General features: G+C 46.3%; 1 protein-coding gene across 2 annotated transcripts; it reads right to left on the reverse strand.

The window, feature by feature from the left end:
* Positions 1 to 6028: 6028 nt before the first annotated feature.
* On the reverse strand, positions 6029 to 18531 carry RPS15A (ribosomal protein S15a). Of its 2 annotated transcripts, none has more exons than XM_073542936.1 (5): positions 18393 to 18531; positions 15695 to 15832; positions 15530 to 15609; positions 9150 to 9235; positions 6029 to 6160 (listed from the first exon to the last, which is right to left on the reverse strand). In XM_073542936.1, exons 2-5 carry the CDS (start codon positions 15825 to 15827, stop codon positions 6067 to 6069), a joined length of 393 nt encoding a protein of 130 aa, XP_073399037.1. In that variant the 5' UTR covers positions 15828 to 15832; positions 18393 to 18531; the 3' UTR covers positions 6029 to 6066. The 2 variants fall into 2 exon arrangements, with proteins under 2 accessions (XP_073399037.1, XP_073399038.1); XM_073542937.1 differs by having other exon boundaries at positions 18272 to 18394.
* Positions 18532 to 19275: the final 744 nt, after the last annotated feature.

Below are 19275 nucleotides of genomic sequence, written 5' to 3' on the forward strand. Positions count from 1 at the left end.
TAATACATCCTAGAATTGCATTTGCTTTTTGCTGCTGCATCACACTGTTGACTCATATATAGGCCGGTTTCACATTAGCGCTTTTTAAGCGCACGCACGGCCGGGGGTAGCTCCGCCCCCGAGCCGGCTCTCTGCCCGGCGTGCCCGCCCCTTGCTTATAGCGCCGCCTCCTAGCGGACAGCGGCGCCTGCGATCGGCGCACCCTATCTTTAGCAGAGGGTGCGCAGATCGTGCGCAGGCCGTGCGCTAGTTGCGCTTTGACCTGCGCTGCGCACTTTTGACGGTGCGCCGTGCGCGCCAAAATCGAATTTTGGCGCGCACGGCGCACCGTCAGAAGTGCGCAGCGCAGGTCAAAGCGCAACTAGCGCACGGCCTGTGCACGATCTGCGCACCCTATGCTAAAGATAGGGTGCGCCGATCGCAGGCGCCGCTGTCCGCTAGGAGGCGGCGCTATAAGCAAGGGGCGGGCACGCCGGGCAGAGAGCCGGCTCGGGGGCGGAGCTACCCCCGGCCGTGCGTGCGCTTAAAAAGCGCTAATGTGAAACCGGCCTCAGTCTGTGATCTATTAGTATACCCAAGTCTTTTTCACATGTGCTGTTGCTTAGCCCTATTCCTCCCATTCTGTATATTGCTTTTTTCATTTTTATTGCCCAGATGTAGTACTTTGCATTTTTCCCTGTTAAAAACCCTTGTTAGTTGCTGCCCAGTGCTCCAGTTTATCTTTTTGAATCCTCGCTCTCTCTTCTCTAGTATTAGCTATCCCTCCTAGCTTTGTGTCATCAGCAAATTTAATCAGTTTACCCTCAATTCCTTTATCTAAATCGTTGATAAAGATATATACTAATATACAATTAGTTGTTACCAGAATGTCCCCACTGCTTGTTTACGTAAGGTATAAAATGACAAAATGTTGTGAACTCTTGCGCTATTATCTATTTTTACCGGATACCTATAAAATCTTGTATGTTTTCAAATGCAGCACGCTACTGCCATCTGTTGGTGGGGAAATTTTTAATTCTTTTTCCGTTTTTCACCTTTTCATCTTCCTTGTTATTACACCAAAGCATTTTTTTTTCTTTAAACTGCTAAACTTGTATAGCGTCATCATATTCCACAGCGCTGTACAGACATTATCACTGTCCTCATTAGGGGGTCGCAATGTAAACCCTGTCTGTCTGTGTTTGTAGTGTGGGAGGAAAACTGAGAACCCGGAGGGAACCCACACAAACACAGTGAGAACATACAAACTCCTTGCAGGTGTTGTCCTTGGTGGGATTTGTTCCCAGGACCCCAGTACTGCAAGGCTGCAGTGCTATCCACTGAGCCACTGTCCCGCCTATTATATTGAACTAATAGCTTCAGGGTATAATACAATAAAACCATCAAAGTTTGTAAAACCAGCAGGATGTTAACATTTCTTTAAACATTTACAAATAGATGCAACAACGATACAAATGCTATAGACCCCCATATAGAGACCATCCAGCACCAAGTTAGTGGGAAAAGCAACAATTGTAGCACAGAAATCCTTCTATATCTCATCACCTTGTCTCGACTTCCAGCCAGACCAAAAGGACACAAGGAGGGGAAGCGCTCAGAAGCAAGGGACATCACGCAGCCAAGACCTTGGAAAATTTCTGAGTGACCAGTAGGGTGACCGCAAAAAATCGATGTCGGAATTTTGTCCGTCTGGACCCCACAAAACGATTCCCCTTTCCAGATATTGAGATAGCCAAAATTTGAGCTTGATCAAACGACGTTAACCCGTGCCGCTCGTCGCTCAAAGTGTGAAAAAATCCAAATTGGGGTATTTTAAGATTTAGGTATTTTGCATAGTCTGTTAGACTATAAAGAATGTGACAACAACATTGCAGAAATAGCCCTGAACAAATTTTGAACCATTTGTGGTATTTGAATGCAGAGTTGGTGGGATTATCGTTTTTTGATCCCACCATTACAGACAATGAAAAGTTGTTAATGGCTAATAAATTGCTCAGTAGCACAGATGAACCATCAGAGCACGCTAGGGTTGTAAATCCAAAAGTTAGGAAAGAAAAATTAAAAGAGGTAGGAAGTAACCGACTTTAATGACCTTCTGACAAAAGATGAAGAACAAAAGCAATATGTCCTGCAAGTTGTAAGCAAATGCCGAGCATTATATTCTGACGTTTCAAAAACTACTTTAACAAAAGCTCTAGAATAGATTAGATAACTATGTAAAATTATCAACTCATGTAGGTTAGCGTGCTCTGATGGTTCATCTGTGCTACTGAGCAATTTATTAGCCATTAACAACTTTTCATTGTCTGTAATGGTGGGGTCAAAAAACGATAATCCCACCAACTCTGCATTCAAATGCCACAAATGGTTCGAAAATTTGGTCAGGGCTATTTCTGCAATGTTGTCACATTCTTTATAGTCTAACAGACTATGCAAAATACCTAAATCTTAAAATACCTCAATTTGGATTTTTTCAAACTTTGAGCGACGAGCGGCACGGGTTAACGTCGTTTGATCGAGCTCAAATTTTGGCTCTCTCAATATCTGGAAAGGGGAATCGTTTTGTGGGGTCCAGACGAACAAGATTCTGACATTTTTTCCCCCCATATGAGATCCGGTCACCCTAGTGACCAGTTTTGTTTTGTTTTTTTTTAACACTAAGGCACCGATTAAAGCAATCTTGTTATAGTTTTGGAAAAAGGGTTTTCCTAAGGGACATTTGATAATCTGTATAACTTTTATGTTGACTGCAGGAGACATATGGAGTGGAAATACCGGCACCTCCTCCCGGTCCACCACCGAATTTTGGTTCTCCATTAGGGACGAGCGGGCACATGGATGTTCTGGGTTTGACCGAACGGCGTTCCAAAGTTCAATTCGGGTACCAGAACTGCACTTGAACCAGAACCCCATAGAATTATTAGTATTATTACTTGAGCCATGAGTCCGGATACATAAAAGTATAGCACATTCAGGAAAAAAAAGTAGATTACCTGCATATATGGGTTATTTGTGCTTGCAGCAAAGTTCTATGGTCTTTATAAATGCAAGTTACAGCTGTACGTGCACAGGTGGATGCTAAGAAATAAAGAATACCAGTGGGTAACGTGAGGAGTGCTTTCAAGGGTTAATATAAAATCACTAAGTTCAATAGGAATATGGCAATGTAAGTGTTACGTGTTCCCCAGAGTGTGTGAATGAAGGCTATGTTACCTGTGGTAAATGCCTGTCAAAGGCTTAAGAGGAGGTCCAGATGAAATAAAGCCGTGGAGGGCCAAATGGATGGCAGAGGCGGCTTATCGGCTGGGAGTGCAGCTTCACAAAATAGTCTTCAGGAGCGCTGTCCCAGCCGGTGACTGACGCACAGTAGATCGCGTTCGGAGGTACCCGTGTATCCAGTGGGGGGGGGAAATTCCAAGACGTCTTTATGTACGTGACGCCTGCAGCCACGTGGTGCTAGTAAGAGTACGGGATGAGCAAAGGACCAAAAAAACGCATTTTGGAATTCCTAGATTCCTTCACCAACCGTGAAGGAAGAGTGTCCAAACGATGCTCAATGCAGGATTCACTAAACCAGGGTTCCCCAACTCCAGTCCTCAAGGCCCACCAACAGGTCATGTTTTCAGGATTTCCTTAGTATTGCCCAGGTGATAATTGCATCACCTGTACAATACAAAGGGAAACCCTGAAAACATGACCTGTTGGTGGGCCTTGAGGACTGGAGTTGGGGGAACCCTGCACTAAACCATCTCAGACGGATGTCTGTCCAGCCCCTGAAGACTTCCATTGAAGGAGAACTCACCACCTCTTGGCAGCCTGTTCCACTCATTGATCACCCTGTCAAAGTTTTTTCTAATATCTAATCTGTATCTTCTCCCTTTCAATGTAATCCCTTTGCTTCTCGTTTCTATGTGCAAATGAGAATACTGATGATCCCTCTACACTGTCTCAGCCCCTCAGATATTTGTACAAAGCTATTAAGTCTCCTCTTAGACTTCCTTTTTGAACCTAAACATTCCCAGATCCTTTAACTGTTCCTTGTAGGAAATACTTTGAAGTCCGCTCACCATCCTAGTAGCTCTTCTCTGAACTTGGTCCAGTTTTTCAATGTCTTTTATAACATGTGGTGCCCAGAACTGGACACAGTATTCCAGATTAAGCCTGACCAGAGGAGGAGTAGAGGGGGGTAATTACTTCTTGTGCTCTAGACTCTAAGTTTCTCTTAATATAGCCTAGAACTGTGTTTGCTGCTGCATCACACTGTTGACTCATGTTCAGTCTAATCTGTTAGTATACCCGTCTTTCTCACGTGCTGTTGCTTAGTTCTATTCCTCCCATTCTATAGATGTAATTTTCATTTTTTGCCCAGATGTAGAATCTTCCATTTCTCCCTGTTTAAATACCATTCTATTAGTCCCATTGTTCAAGCTTATCAAGATCCTCTGGGTCTTCTCCAGTGTTTGCTATTAGTGATGAGCGAGTATACTCGTTGCTCGGGTGGTCTCCGAGTATTTTGGCGTGCTCGGAGATTTCCTTTTCGGCGTCTCATATGCATGATTTGCGACTTGCAGACAGGCTGAATACATGTGGAGATTCCCTAACAAACAGGCATTCCACACATGTATTCAGCCTGGCTGCAAGTCGCAAATCATGCAGATGAGACGCCGAAAACTAAATCTCAGCGCACGCCAAAATACTTGGAGGACACCCGAGCAACGAGTATACCCGCTCATCACTAATAGCTTTGCATCATCTGCAATCTTGATTAGTTTAACGTCAGTTCCTTTACCTAGATCATTTATAAAAATGTTGAACACCACTGGAGCCAGGACAGAGCCTTGCGGTACCCCATGTGAAACACTTTTCTAATTGGATATGCAACCATTTATCATCACGCGAGTACAATTACTGAGCCAGTTATGAATCCTCCTAACCGTAGCCTTCTTTTGAGTCCACTCTTATCCTCAGTTGGAGTGTATGTCTGAAATCAGCCCCTTAGGTCAATGGGTCATAAAAATACCCAACAGAGTTCAAACTTAAGCTATCGGTTATAGATAACAAACATCGACAACTTTGGCATGCCTTACAAAGATTAGTTCTAAGGATATTAGGTTCTTCTTTCACTTGGGAAAACAACTTTTTGGCGTTCTCCAAATAGAGGTCACTTAAGGCAATGACGTTAAAGGATTTCATTATTTCATAGTAGACCCAATACCCATCATGAACAGACCATGAAGTATACATTCCCCCTGTGCATAGCTTAGGGGGTTTCCACATAGTCATCAGGAGTAGCCTATAACCCAGTAACAGAAGTATACATATAGGAGATTACTAACCAGCCATGCAGGCTATGTACAGGTAAGGGAATTTGGTCGCATGCCGACAAGACAGCCTGTCCTCTACTGCGATGGCATGAATCCCACTCCAGTACATAGCCGTAAAGTATGTGCATCCCCCAGTGGTGTCTCGTTTGACTGCAGGCATGCACTGCCGCCACCTCAATCAGCATCCTGCTTCCTTGGCAGAGGCTGCACCTTCAAGAAACAACATAACTGCATTACAGAATTAAGTTTCTCTGCTACTTGACATAGGAGCTGTTGAGCCCTGTTGAACACTGCATTCAGAGCCCTAAAAGAATAAATGTTTTCCTTTGTTTTTCACCATCACTTCTCCTGTTGGGACATTTACGTCGTCACCAGATTCCATCCATTGTGGAGCGATCGAACCCTCCTCAATTCTTCAAATACATTGTAAGAAAGGACAGCTCCATTGCATCCTACAGATATTCATTTGGTTGAAGCAATGGGCAAAAGAAATGTCAATCACAGAAGTTCTTTCAAGGAACAAAGCATATGGAATAAAAGATGAAGATCATGAATGCCAAGGCTCCTGTCAACACATTGATCAAACCAGCAAAGTGTTACTAATGCAAAAAAAAGGTGCAGGTTCCGGCCCCCACCTAGAGAGCCTTTCGCAAACACGTACATCACCGCATTGCCGAACACGTATGAAGCACAAGAGACAAGGATTTTGATAACAGTTTATTTTCCTGCCTGTTTTATACATTTAGAAAAAGAATCCCAGGATTTTGCCTCCCGTGTGTTTTCGCCTCGCTTCTTCGTGGTCCATGATGCCAGCTGAAGTGGTAAGCACAATGTACCTGCAAAATTAAACAGTCTAGGTTTATATGACATGGCAACAAAGGTAAAACCATTTAAACCTGGGTTATAACAAGACATTCTGTAGCAGAAGAGTATTTGTATAAACCATGGCATAACAGAAGCTGTAGCGACGGAATCGCATATGACAATGGAGGGGAGTGAATTTGTTCGGATTCGGTTCCAAATACAATCGTACTCAAATATAGTTTTTGGAATATTCATCAAACACAGCCCAATGTCATTAGAGTCAATGGGAGTAAAATTACCGGATATGTTCAGAACCAAACATAAGACATACATTCGGGCCGAATAGTGTTCGAATATGGCCTGAATAAATCAAAATCAGATTCGGGGCCAAAATCCAAACAAATTCGCTCATCTCTAATGACAAACATAAGGTGTAGAGAGACATTTACATAGCAAGATAATTGTGAACGAGCATGGTTAAAATAAATAGATGTCAAGATTATCCTTGTCATGTAAACAGGCTGACGATTACCTGATAAACGAGCAAAACTTGTTCATCAGGCAAAATGATCTTGTGTGAAGTATAAAAGATCACAGTATTCGGCAGTGCATCATCTGCTGTTAACAGGACTAGAGGCACTGAGCGATCTATTACTTTACTCAGTGTGCATAGTTTGTTTTGGTCTTCCTGTGTAAACAGGTAGTCAAACGACCACCAAATCGGTAAAAGTTTACAGATCTGCTGTCGTACAACTGGTCCTTAAGGGTATGTTCCCACGGTCAGTAAACTCTGCCGGTTGAACGCTGCGTACATCCGCAGCATCCAACCAGCAGTGTCCAGATGTTACAGTATAGTGGATGGCATTTGAAGAAATCCCATGCCCAATATGCGTGCACCGGAACCCGCAGAGTCCCTGCAGAGACGGACAGGCGGCGTCTCTCCAGACCGTGGCGTGTCAGCAAGATAAATGTCCCCGCACAATGTATTGGACACTGTGACTCCGCACGGTTCAACGAACACATGCAGAATCACCTGTGTTCAAAAGCCAGCAGCGCTTTGGAGGGACAGGACATGTGCTGCATCCAAAGCGCTGCCGATTACTGACCGTGGGAACGTACCCCAAGAGCTGGAATACCAGCCATCACTGATCTAGGGCTATTTATTTAATAAAGGAGTGGGCAGGCCACATTGGTGATATTTAGACGAGTCAGCAGTTAACAAGAGTGGCCAGAAGCTACCCTAATGCCCCCCAAACCTGCCAAAGGGCCCAAATTTCTAGCAAAAGTCTAGCCCAATTCTCCAGGTTGTGGAGGCCTAGCATGCAAAACAGAATGGGTACCCACAACAATCCACCATCGCTCTTGCAGTGAACGTGAGATCTTGCCCTTTGTACTGACCTAAAATGTATCCTAACTAACCGCAATTACTGTTCAATAACGTCTTCGTAACTTCTGGGTTAGTGCAGAGATCAAGCAGCCATGGATCTCAACATGGAAGTTCAGCCCACAGTTTGCAAGAATGTCAGGACCTTTTGGATTAGGGTACTTTTGTTAACTGGTGATTTTTAGATGCAGCCCCTCTGCTTCAAAAGTACACATTGTCAGATTAGTCTCAGATGCTCTGCTGTTCTACTGGACCACATGGATCATAACAGAATATGATGTTGGAGGGAAAAAAAAAAAAAAAAAAAAAAAACACCCGATACAAGCTGTCCAAGTATTATAGGCCTTATTTGGGCTTCTGAAAATGTGACTACAGAGGTTTGAATCCTTACAGTGTGCAAACCACACACTATCAGGATTCAGCCGTCTGCAGTCAGCTTGCAGGCCGGGCCCGCACTCCTCTGGTTACTGGTGAACTATGGGAGGTCTTATTGCCTCTACATGTCCCCGCTTAACTGTAAAGTGCTGCGGAAATGCTAGGTGCTATATAAATAAATTATTTTATAGCCAAAATGTAGCCACGTCAAAATACAAACATTCAATAGATTACAGCTAAATGAAGTCACTATGCTAAATCAGTTTCTATATAATAGAAAAAGATTAAAAAAATATATCTGTATGTGAAGATCTACAAGTATTAGAGCTTTACAAACTAGCAAAAAAAATAAATAAAAATTACACCAACAAATCGGTCATACAACATTCTTACAATGCATAGTATATCAGTATTTCTACCTGGATAGGTCTTTTACAAAAGGAGTAGAAAAATAAAATTCCTTCAATTTTTTTTCTACTTCGGGGGATTTGGCTCATAATCCTCGAAACACAGCTGCGTAGTTTTTGAGCAAAGAACTGAAGCACCCCCCCCCCGGTCTTTAAGATCGAGGTGTCACATAACGGGGGTGGTCATACTCAGCACCCCAAATGTCATAGCTAGAGTTGAGCGACTTCGGTCAGATCGGGTTTCATGAAACAAATTTGTTTCAGATGAAACTGGTCCAACTAGGGCAAAAAAAAGTCAGGGTTTCGTCCGAAACCCAACCCCAATACAAGTCAATGGGGAATAAAAGTCGGCATTGAGCGGATGACATTCATCCACTCAATGCTGACTTTTATTCCCCATTGACTTGCATTGGGGTCGGGTTTCGGACGAAACTCCGACTTTTTTTTGTCCTAGTCGGATCAGTTTCATCTGAAACAAATTTTGCTTCATGAAACCCGATCCGACCAAAGTCACTCAACTCTAGTCATAGCCTCATATCATTGTTTTAAGTCATACAGCACCCCACCATACTTTTGGGTAGCGTTTGTAGTGGGGTATTACCTCTCAGGCCTATTCATAAATTCTCAGCACCCCTGCCACATGGCCTCCTGCGAGCAATGGAAACTATTACAACCACTTGTGGGGCCTCCACCCATGTAATACTGGCTGCCAATGCTAAATACAGGTCATTATTGTTAAGGCACTGGAGAAACCTTATTATAAGCAATAGGTCATCATAGGGAGGCTACATGCGTACACGGGGGGGGGGGGGGGGGGGGGGGGAGTCACCAATAAAAAATAAAAGCACGTCTTACCCAAACTGACGTGAAGGCAGAAGGTTATTCTGCCACTTCTCCAAATCCTTCAACTGCACATCAAATCTGGGGCTGATCACGCCACACTGGAAATTGCCAGAAGAAAGTCATGTTAGTTAACAAATCATATATAGGACTGTACTCTCATTCTCCTAAATTGACAACAAATCGGGTAATATGCAAATGCAGGGAGTCCTCTTAAAATGGTTGTACCAAAATAACTTGCACAGCAATGGGGATCAAAATGCAAAAAAAAAAAAAAAAAAAAAAAAAAAATTTTCCAAGATAGCCGTTCACCTCCCTACAGCAGAACGCTAGCAACTCGCAAGTCATTTGGCCGCCGCTTACACTTTTTATCCAGAGGGTTGGAAATATCATGACTTAAAGGGAATCTGTCACCCCTTTTTTTGGACTATCAGCTGCCGGCATTGACATCAGGGGCTTATCTACAGCATTCTGTAATGTTGTAGATAAGCCCCCGATGTAACCTGAAAGATAAGAAAAACAAGTTAGATTATACTCACCGGAGCGGGCGGTCCGATGGGTGTCACGGTCCGGTGCCTCCCATCTTCATACGATGCCGTCCTCTTCCCTTCCTGTCGTGGCTCCGGCGCAGGCGCACTGCTCTGCTTGAGGGCAGAGCAGAATACTGCAGTGCGCAGGTGCCAGACCTCTCCCGATGCACTGCAGGACTCTGCTCTGCCATCAACAGGGCAGAGCAGTGCGCCTGCGCAGGAGCCACTACAGGAAGGGAGAGGAGGACGGCATCGTATGAAGATGGGAGGCGTCGGACCGGACACCCATCGGACTTGACCACCCCCTCCGGTGAGTAATCTAATGTGCTTTCTTATCTTTCAAGTTACATTGGGGGCTTATCTACAGCATTACAGAATGCTATAGATAAGCCCCTGATGTCAATGCCAGCAGCTCATAGTGCAAAAAAAGGGTGACAGATTCCCTTTAACACCTTCAGGACTGGATTTTTTTTTTTTTTTTTGCTTTTTACTTTTAAAAAACCCGTAACTTTTATTTTTCAAAGTATCAGCCATATGAAGGCTAAAAAAAAAAAAAAAAAAAAAAAAAAAAAAAGTGGTGAAATTGTGAATATAAAAATAAAAAAAATTCCACAACTGAATTTCAGGTTTTGTTTTTTCAGAATTCATTGTGCAGTAAAAATAACCTATCAATTTCTGAGACTCATAACTTATTTTTCCATTGCCTGAGCTGTGGGAGGAATTGTTTTATTTCCAGGTGAGGTTTCCTATTAAATACCATTTTGCGTTATTTACAACATAATGATCACAATTGTATTTTTGATTGTCCAATCGCTTATACTATATGACAGTGTTGCAGTATATTTCCTTGGACACTCAGCCTGTGGCCAGGATGGTGGATAAGGACGAGGGGAACTTCAGCAAAGCTTCTGGCTGCCATGGTGCCCCCATTATCATGCCTGGAAGGGAGAGGACACAAAGTGGGGGGCAATGGAGCCCACAAGTGCACAACACAAACCTACAATCAGGCTACTTAAATTGCCTTGCCAGGGACTGACAGCCAGTTACATAACAGCGGTCGATGCTAGCGACAATCGATGCAACTAGAGGCAGATGCTGGCTGCGAATCACAGCTGACATCTGCCAGATATGGAGTGGTCTCCGCTTCAGCGCTTGACCTATACATGCAAACCCTGACTTGCGTACAGTGTGCAAAGGGTTAAACATCTGCTTTAACTTCGAGTTTACTAGCCAAAGTAATCATATAGTAGCCATGAACAAAATATACGGAGTTCCTTGGTAGCTTCATGAAAACACAGCCATAGCACAAAAATATTTCTGACATGGGTCTATGTAAGAGCTAGTCATCTGAGCAGGCTGCCAAAGATCGATCATCTCAATACATAAAGAGTGTATACAAGATACCAGCAGATCCATCCATTATCAAATGTGTATTGTAGCAGCTGAAGTAAGGACAATCAGTCATGTTGGACCTGAAGTTGACCACTACTAGTGACAACTCCTTCTCATACCCCAAACTTGGCACCGATAAAATAAAGCTTATACCCCCCTCCCGTGTCGGCGCCGTTCCTGCGGTGTCAGCACTCGCTCTCCCCGAGGTTCTTGTGCGGTGTTATGACACATGATCTCGGCGCCAAATCAGTGCGTCACAGCTTTTGGACAAATAGAACATGAAGTCTGATCAGCTGCCACCCGGACATGCCTATTCATGTTCGATTTGTCCGATGGCGGGGACAGAGACGCCAGCGCTAATTGGGCGTCAGCGTCATAACCGCACAAGAGCCCTGGGGACGACAGTGAGAGTGCTGACATCATGAGAAAAGCGTCAGCACAGGGGCCAAACATATTGATCAAGAAGGGGTTGTCCTAGTAGTGGACAAACCTTTTAAAAACTTTCTCCACCAGATTAGGCAGCAGCTCATTCTCCGGCAGCTATATACCAATATGACATATAAACAGTATATTAGAGGACATACACAAGACCATATGGCCGAACACAGGACAAACTACAGCTCAGGAGCAGGATAATACGTAATGCAAGTCACTGCACAAGGTCTCACCCCTGGGCTGATGCTTTGAGCAGCTTGATTGGCAGTGACAGTGGAGAATGCATATTGCGTTGACTAGTAAAGCAAAAAAGCCCCCTCAGCAGATCCAGCTCCTCTGGCAGTGGAGACATCAACATACACACTGGATGTGCCGACAGCTTACCCATTTTCATTGATGAACTTAGTAAAAGTGGAACTTATACATGAAAACTTAACTGCCTAAACACGTCTTCCCACAACCATAACCAAACAAAAAAACAATTTTCATTCAGCTTCCAAAGTTTTAGAAAAATTTATTGGACATAAAAACAGAAAGTAGTGGACAAGCCGCACCAATGCTGAGGCAACGCGTTTTGAAATGAAGTAGTTCTTTTTTTGAGCTTTGAAAAAGAACTACTTCAGTTTGAAACGCGTTGCCTCAGCATTGGTGCGGCTTGAACGTTACTTTCTGTTTTTATGTCCAATACATTTTTTTATTGGACGTGAAACTACACCGAATTTGTGCTTTCACGCACCACTAAGCCAAGGCAGGTGAGCTGGTTTATTCAATCTTTCTGTTTATAACTAAAGAAAGCCACCATGACACCAACACATTGCTAGCCTTAAAACTGGCCATATGCAGTAGAAAAACTCCAAGATAGCCATAATCGGCCACAATCTAATGTATGAGAGGGGTGGGATGCTGTCAGGAATCAGTGAGCTATCATAAGGCTCAATCCTTTGTCCCTATAGTAGATGAGCATTAGATGATCATCAACTAGTGTAAGAATTTCAGCAGGACTGGCCCAATAATGGTCATTTAAGTAGAAAAAGCTAGGACTGGCACTTAGCCAAAGAAATTCTCCTACATACACTAAGGTGTGCTCAGGAAGGTGCATGAACACATCAAAGTCCAATATGAAAAGAAAGAATGAATATGCTGCACTCACCCATGTGAAAGACACTTCAGCAGACTTTATTCCAAGCAAGTAAGATTACAGCACTGTAGCATCTGGTCCCAAGAAGAAGCGCCTGCTTGATGTGAAACGACTGTTGTCAGTGATTTGTAGTGTTTCGCATGTTAACACACTGTAATTTTGCTTGATTGCAATAAAGCCTGCCGAAGATTTTTTTTTTCCTTTTTACATGGTTGAGTGTCACATGTCCAATCTCTTTCAGATATCTGATGTGTATAGAGGGACTCCTGCTCCCTGACATGTGGGAGAAAAGGAGCACGGAGTTGGAACTTCAGCAGCTGATGGTTTTGCTGTCAGGGGTGATAAGACGCTACCAGAGCTGTCCGAAAGGGGCTGTCTCCTCTCTTACGGGAAAAAAACAGCTCATGTGTATGGGGGAAGTCGGGGGGCGTCACCAGAAAGTTGGTCAGGTCACATGTTCCATCTCATGTGTGTGGCCACCTATTTTCTCTCCATTAACCCCTTTACCACCTTGCAATTTCCCGGGTTTTTTTTGCGCTTTTGTTTTTTTTATCCCCTACTTCCAAGAGCCATCAATTTTTGTTATTTTTAAGTCAATATAGCCGAACAAAGGCTTGTCTTTTGTGGGACGAGTTGGAGTTTTGAAGAAAGCAATGACTTTACCATATAATGTACTGGAAAATGGGGAAAACATGCCAAGTGTGTTGAAGTGCAATTACTTTGGAGTGTTTTTTTTTTTTTTTTTTTTTTTTTTATAACCCATGGTCACTAAATGCTAAAAACAGACCTGGCAATATGACCCTGCGTGTCATTACGAGTTCGCAGATACCAAACATGTCTAGGTTCTTTTTTATTTAAAGTGGAGAAGGATAAAAGTCCAAAATTTGTAAGAGCAAAAAAAAAAAAAAAAAAAAAAAAAAAAAAAAAAGCAAATTATGGCGTAATTTTCCGAGACCAGAAGCATCTTCATTTTGTGGGAGAGGTTGCTCAGTGGTTGGCACTGTTGCTTTGCAGTGCTGGGGTCAAATCTCACCTAAAACACCTGCAAAGATTTTATATGTTCTCCCTGTGTCTGGTGGGTTTCCTGTAGAGCGGTGTACAATTAATGGCGCTATATAAGTGAGTAAAATAAATAAAATCTGAGGCTGTGTGATGGCTTATTTTTTGCACGCTGAGCTGACTTTTTATTGATACCATTTTGGGGTAGCAACAATGTTCTAATCACCCATTGTTGCGTATTATTGCAAAATTGCAGCGGCCAAAAAAAGCGCAATTCTGGCAGTTCGATTTGTTTTTCTCGTTACATCATTTACCGACCGGAATAATTTACTTTATATTTTGATAGATTGGAGATTTCTGAACACGATAATACCAAAAACAAAAAAGTGTATTTTTTTTTAATAGCTTTATTTTGAGTGAGACATGAACTTGTTTTCTCTTCCTTCAATAGTTCCTAGTGGACAGTGATCATCTGTTTACACATAGCAGGACTTCAGCCCTGCCATGTGTAGCTGAAAGCCAGATCTCATATGAACGCTGGCCATGAGTTGGCGTTCCTAGGAGATTAACAACCACCGACGCGGGGGTCTTCTGCAAATCCCCCTGCTGTCATGACAACTGATCGGCACAATGCGATCATGTGACAGGGGCACAGATGGACGGCATTTGTGAAGCACTTCCGGACGGCATCTGTTAAATGATGCTACCAGTGATCTACGATTCACCCGTGGCCGTTAGAGGCACATGACAGCTGATCAGATGTCATGTGCAAGGAAAGATGCGAGAGCGCCGGGGCCAGCAAAGACAGGGACACGACCTTGGATGTACCCATACCCAAGGTATGTAACCCATACTTCCAAGGATGTAAAGAGGTTAATAACACATGTGCATTTACCGTGGAATTGGGCACTCTAGATGTCTGCTGACTGAGTTCATACAACAGCTGATATTTGCCTGTAGATGGACTTGGGAGTTCATTGAGCTCTGTCACATACAAGTTGCCATAATGTTATCACAGACAGTCCTATTGGATTGTACAGGCATTTGGGGGATGGACATTTCTGGAACATCACACAATGCAAGCCATATCTATATAATTCAGAGTCTCGCAAACATCCTAAAAATGCTAACAATTTTGGATTATTCTCAACATTGCAGTCACAAGCTCCCCTCTAATCATCACTACTGAGCGTTAATCACTTAGTTCTTACATGGTAGTATACAAGCCGGGTCAACATTGCTCTTCTCGAGAAGCCCCAGCATCAATGTGACTGCTGAACTCGTGTGGATACTTCAGCCCATTTACACATTACAAATGAATGGACGTCCACGCTATACATGGCTGCACCGAGGCCTCCAGTCACTCTCCAGGGTTCCTGGAGGAATTGCTCCTGATTTCAATATGACCTTGGGACCCCTATAACCATAACCGAGTTTCCAAATAGCAAAGGCTTCCAGCTCATGAAAACTTGTCCACCTCGAGTCCATATTGACAAAGTGCACAAGTCAAGCAATAACGACAACTAGTAATGAGCAAACATGCTTGGATAAAATGTTATCAAGCTCGTGTGTTAACTGAGTGACTTTGGCATGCTCGAAAAATACATTTGAGTCCCCACGGCTGCATATATCGCTGCTCATCGTCAGTGGCAATACATGCAGTGGATAGCCCAGCAAACAGGCAAATCCCTGCATGTGTTGCGGCAGTCGAACAACCGTGAGACATGCAGCTGCAGGGACTCGAATATAGTTTTCAAGCTCGCCGAAGACACTATGGTTAGCACCCGAGCATGCTCTGATAACACTACAGAGCACAGTCGCTCATCACTGATGACAACCTCACACCCCAAACCCCATTACTCTACCATACAAGGGGTCAGAGTTAAAACTCGAGTTCTCACCTTGTTCAGTCTGCCTGTGAGATTGACGACGATTTTTCCGGCCCGGTGATCATCAATAATTTCAAATTCTCCAATGTAACCTGTAATAGACAACCAGGAGGTGAATGTCAGGGTTTCTCACTGCACCAGGGAGCAAGACGTGAGCAGGAGGGAGACTGCTCTTACCGTGCTTCATCATCACAGTCAGAAAGCGCACTATCACTTTTGAGCACGGCCTGATGAGAACCTGGCGCTTGCCACGCTTCTCTGCATTGTTTATGCTTTTAAGTGCATCAGCAAGCACGTTCATGCGCACCATGGTGCCTGGAAGAGAAGGGAGCAGTCAGACAATACACCAATATCAATGCCCACTAGATAATGGGGCCACAAGCAATGACACCGGCAGACATCCAAAACATGAACCAAGCGCAATATGTATTCACAGTGCTGCTTGTGAGGCGACTTAGTAAAGCAAGGTTCACACTAGGTGTTTATTTTCGGCAGCAAAACCTGATCTCTTGGCAGGAGAGACATTGCAGAAAAAAAAGAGCATGTTCTTCAAAGGGGTGTTGGCACGCTAGAAGAAAACATGAAGAGCACAAAATCCTGATGACAAAAAAATAAAGCAGTGTGTGTGAATGAGATTTCTGAAGTCTCAGACTTTCCTGGTACTGAAAAACGCAGCTGAAAATTTGCATAAACATCTAGTGTGAACTTAGCCTAACAATACTAGTAATTACATAACTGTGCTAGCCGCGCCATCGCTCAGTTACATCGTAGTGTGACCACATAAAAGCTTTAGCCACCAAGTGTTATGCAGTAGGGGTACCAGCCATTAATACATCTTATCTGGCCTTCTACTGGCATGATGGGCAAAGTGGCACAGATCAATGGGCAATGCCAACCCCTCAAATTGATTTTTAACAAGATAAAGTGTGTTGTCGCGTGAAGGGAAATCACATGGCAGCGGAAAGGTACCGACAGATTGCAGGGGTCCGAGTGCCAGGACAAGCAGGTGCTTGTTGGCACTTATCCCTGTGAGAACGGAGCAGCAGCGGGTCTCCACTCCACCTCCATGGGCCTGTGCTCGGCTTTATCCAGAGAATGAATGGAGGTCGGCAACCAAAACGCTGTGCCACCCTGAAACAGGGATAACAATGACCCATCCTGCCAGCGGTCGGACCCCCAACAATCAGCAAAAGGGGGACATCTTCTAAAGGGACAGTAATTGCAAATCTAAGCAATAACCTATAGACTAGAACGCAGAGAATGAGTGTGAGAGGATCCACGATGGATGCAGCCATCACTGAGCAGGTAGAAAAACAGAGGAGGACAGAGCAACAGGCGGCCCCTGCCAATAAGCCCCAATAACAGGACGCCCCCCCCCCCACCACCAAGCCCCAATAACAGGACGCCCCCCCCCCCACCACCAAGCCCCAATAACAGGACGCCCCCCCCCCCACCACCAAGCCCCAATAACAGGACGCCCCCCCCCCCACCACCAAGCCCCAATAACAGGACGCCCCCCCCCCCCACCACCAAGCCCCAATAACAGGACGCCCCCCCCCCCCACCACCAAGCCCCAATAACAGGACGCCCCCCCCCCCCACCACCAAGCCCCAATAACAGGACGCCCCCCCCCCCCACCACCAAGCCCCAATAACAGGACGCCCCCCCCCCCCACCACCAAGCCCCAATAACAGGACGCCCCCCCCCCCCACCACCAAGCCCCAATAACAGGACGCCCCCCCCCCCACCACCAAGCCCCAATAACAGGACGCCCCCCCCCCCCACCACCAAGCCCCAATAACAGGACGCCCCCCCCCCCACCACCAAGCCCCAATAACAGGACGCCCCCCCCCCCCACCACCAAGCCCCAATAACAGGACGCCCCCCCCCCCACCACCAAGCCCCAATAACAGGACGCCCCCCCCCCCCACCACCAAGCCCCAATAACAGGACGCCCCCCCCCCCACCACCAAGCCCCAATAACAGGACGCCCCCCCCCCCACCACCAAGCCCCAATAACAGGACGCCCCCCCCCCACCACCAAGCCCCAATAACAGGACGCCCCCCCCCCCCACCACCAAGCCCCAATAACAGGACGCCCCCCCCCCACCACCAAGCCCCAATAACAGGACGCCCCCCCCCCACCACCAAGCCCCAATAACAGGACGCCCCCCCCCCACCACCAAGCCCCAATAACAGGACGCCCCCCCCCCACCACCAAGCCCCAATAACAGGACGCCCCCCCCCCACCAAGCCCCAATAACAGGACGCCCCCCCCCCACCACCAAGCCCCAATAACAGGACGCCCCCCCCCCACCACCAAGCCCCAATAACAGGACGCCCCCCCCCCACCAAGCCCCAATAACAGGACGCCCCCCCCCACCACCAAGCCCCAATAACAGGACGCCCCCCCCCACCACCAAGCCCCAATAACAGGACGCCCCCCCGAGGGACAGAAGCCGCAGGTTACACATACAACCATCACAGATAGAAGCAGCCTCCTCAGCCACTGTGGTACTACAAGCCCCAGCACGCAATGCAGCACGGCAAGCTGGGGCTAGCACAGAGGCCGGGGGGCTCCACTGTCCCCTGCACACTCCCGGGGACCCCAACGCCCGGCTGTACAGAGGCCGGGACAGAGCCTGAGCCCGAGGCTTCCCCGGCCCCTCCACACTCCATGGAGGGAGAGACAAGGAACAAGCCCCGGCTCAGGTTCCAGCTGAGCGCCGCTCACAGCCCTGCCGCCCCCCATACCGAGCTCCACCGAGAGCGCCGCTCCTCCACTACACGGGGGTCACGTAACCGCGGCGGTCCGGGCCGGGATGGCGGAGATAGAAGCGGATTTCAGTCAGGCCCAAGACAGACAGTCACTCACCGGGTCTGCAGTATGGCGGAAAGAGGGAGGAGGAAGAACTCGCGGGGAGTTATGGGAAATGTTGTAGTCTCGCGAGAGTGTTTCCTGCAATGTTGAACTCTCTTGTTCAGGCGGAAGTAATCAGTAACCGAACCGATTGCACAGCAAGAAGCGTTGTGTACAGGTTTGATAATCGATTACACTTGTCTGACTAAGCTTATACATAGCACTCATGGATACTGTGTGAGGAGCAGCAGGGCCCCGGTAACAGCTCATGGGGATGATACAGTGTGAGGAGGAGCAAGACCCCGGTAACAGCTCATGGGGATGATACAGTGTGAGGAGCAGCAAGACCCCGGTAACAGCACACAGGAATGATACAGTGTGAGGAGCAGCAGGGCCCCGGTAACAGCGCACAGGGATGATACAGTGTGAGGAGCAGCAGGGCCCCGGTAACAGCGCACAGGAATGATACAGTGTGAGGAGCAGCAGGGCCCCGGTAACAGCGCACAGGGATGATACAGTGTGAGGAGCAGCAGGGCCCCGGTAACAGCTCATGGGGATGATACAGTGTGAGGAGGAGCAAGACCCCGGTAACAGCTCATGGGGATGATACAGTGTGAGGAGCAGCAAGACCCCGGTAACAGCGCACAGGGATGATACAGTGTGAGGAGGAGCAGCAGGGCCCCGGTAACAGCGCACAGGGATGATACAGTGTGAGGAGGAGCAGCAGGGCCCCGGTAACAGCGCACAGGGATGATACAGTGTGAGGAGGAGCAGCAGGGCCCCGGTAACAGCGCACAGGGATGATACAGTGTGAGGAGGAGCAGCAGGGCCCCGGTAACAGCTCATGGGGATTATACAGTGTGAGGAGCAGCAGGGCCCCGGTAACAGCGCACAGGGA

This window comes from Dendrobates tinctorius, unplaced genomic scaffold (assembly GCF_039654945.1).
Source record: "Dendrobates tinctorius isolate UK_male_01 unplaced genomic scaffold, ASM3965494v1 ptg000129l, whole genome shotgun sequence".
NCBI lineage: Eukaryota > Metazoa > Chordata > Amphibia > Anura > Dendrobatidae > Dendrobates > Dendrobates tinctorius.

Coding starts and splice junctions, on each gene's coding strand:
- RPS15A (XM_073542936.1), bottom strand. CDS start 15,827: ATGGTGCGCATGAACGTGCTTGCTGATGCACTTAAAAGCATAAACAAT. Junction 15,610..15,694: donor GACTGTGATGATGAAGCACG/GTAAGAGCAGTC, acceptor TGTCTATTACAG/GTTACATTGGAGAATTTGAA. Junction 9,236..15,529: donor TCACAGGCAGACTGAACAAG/GTGAGAACTCGA, acceptor GGCAATTTCCAG/TGTGGCGTGATCAGCCCCAG.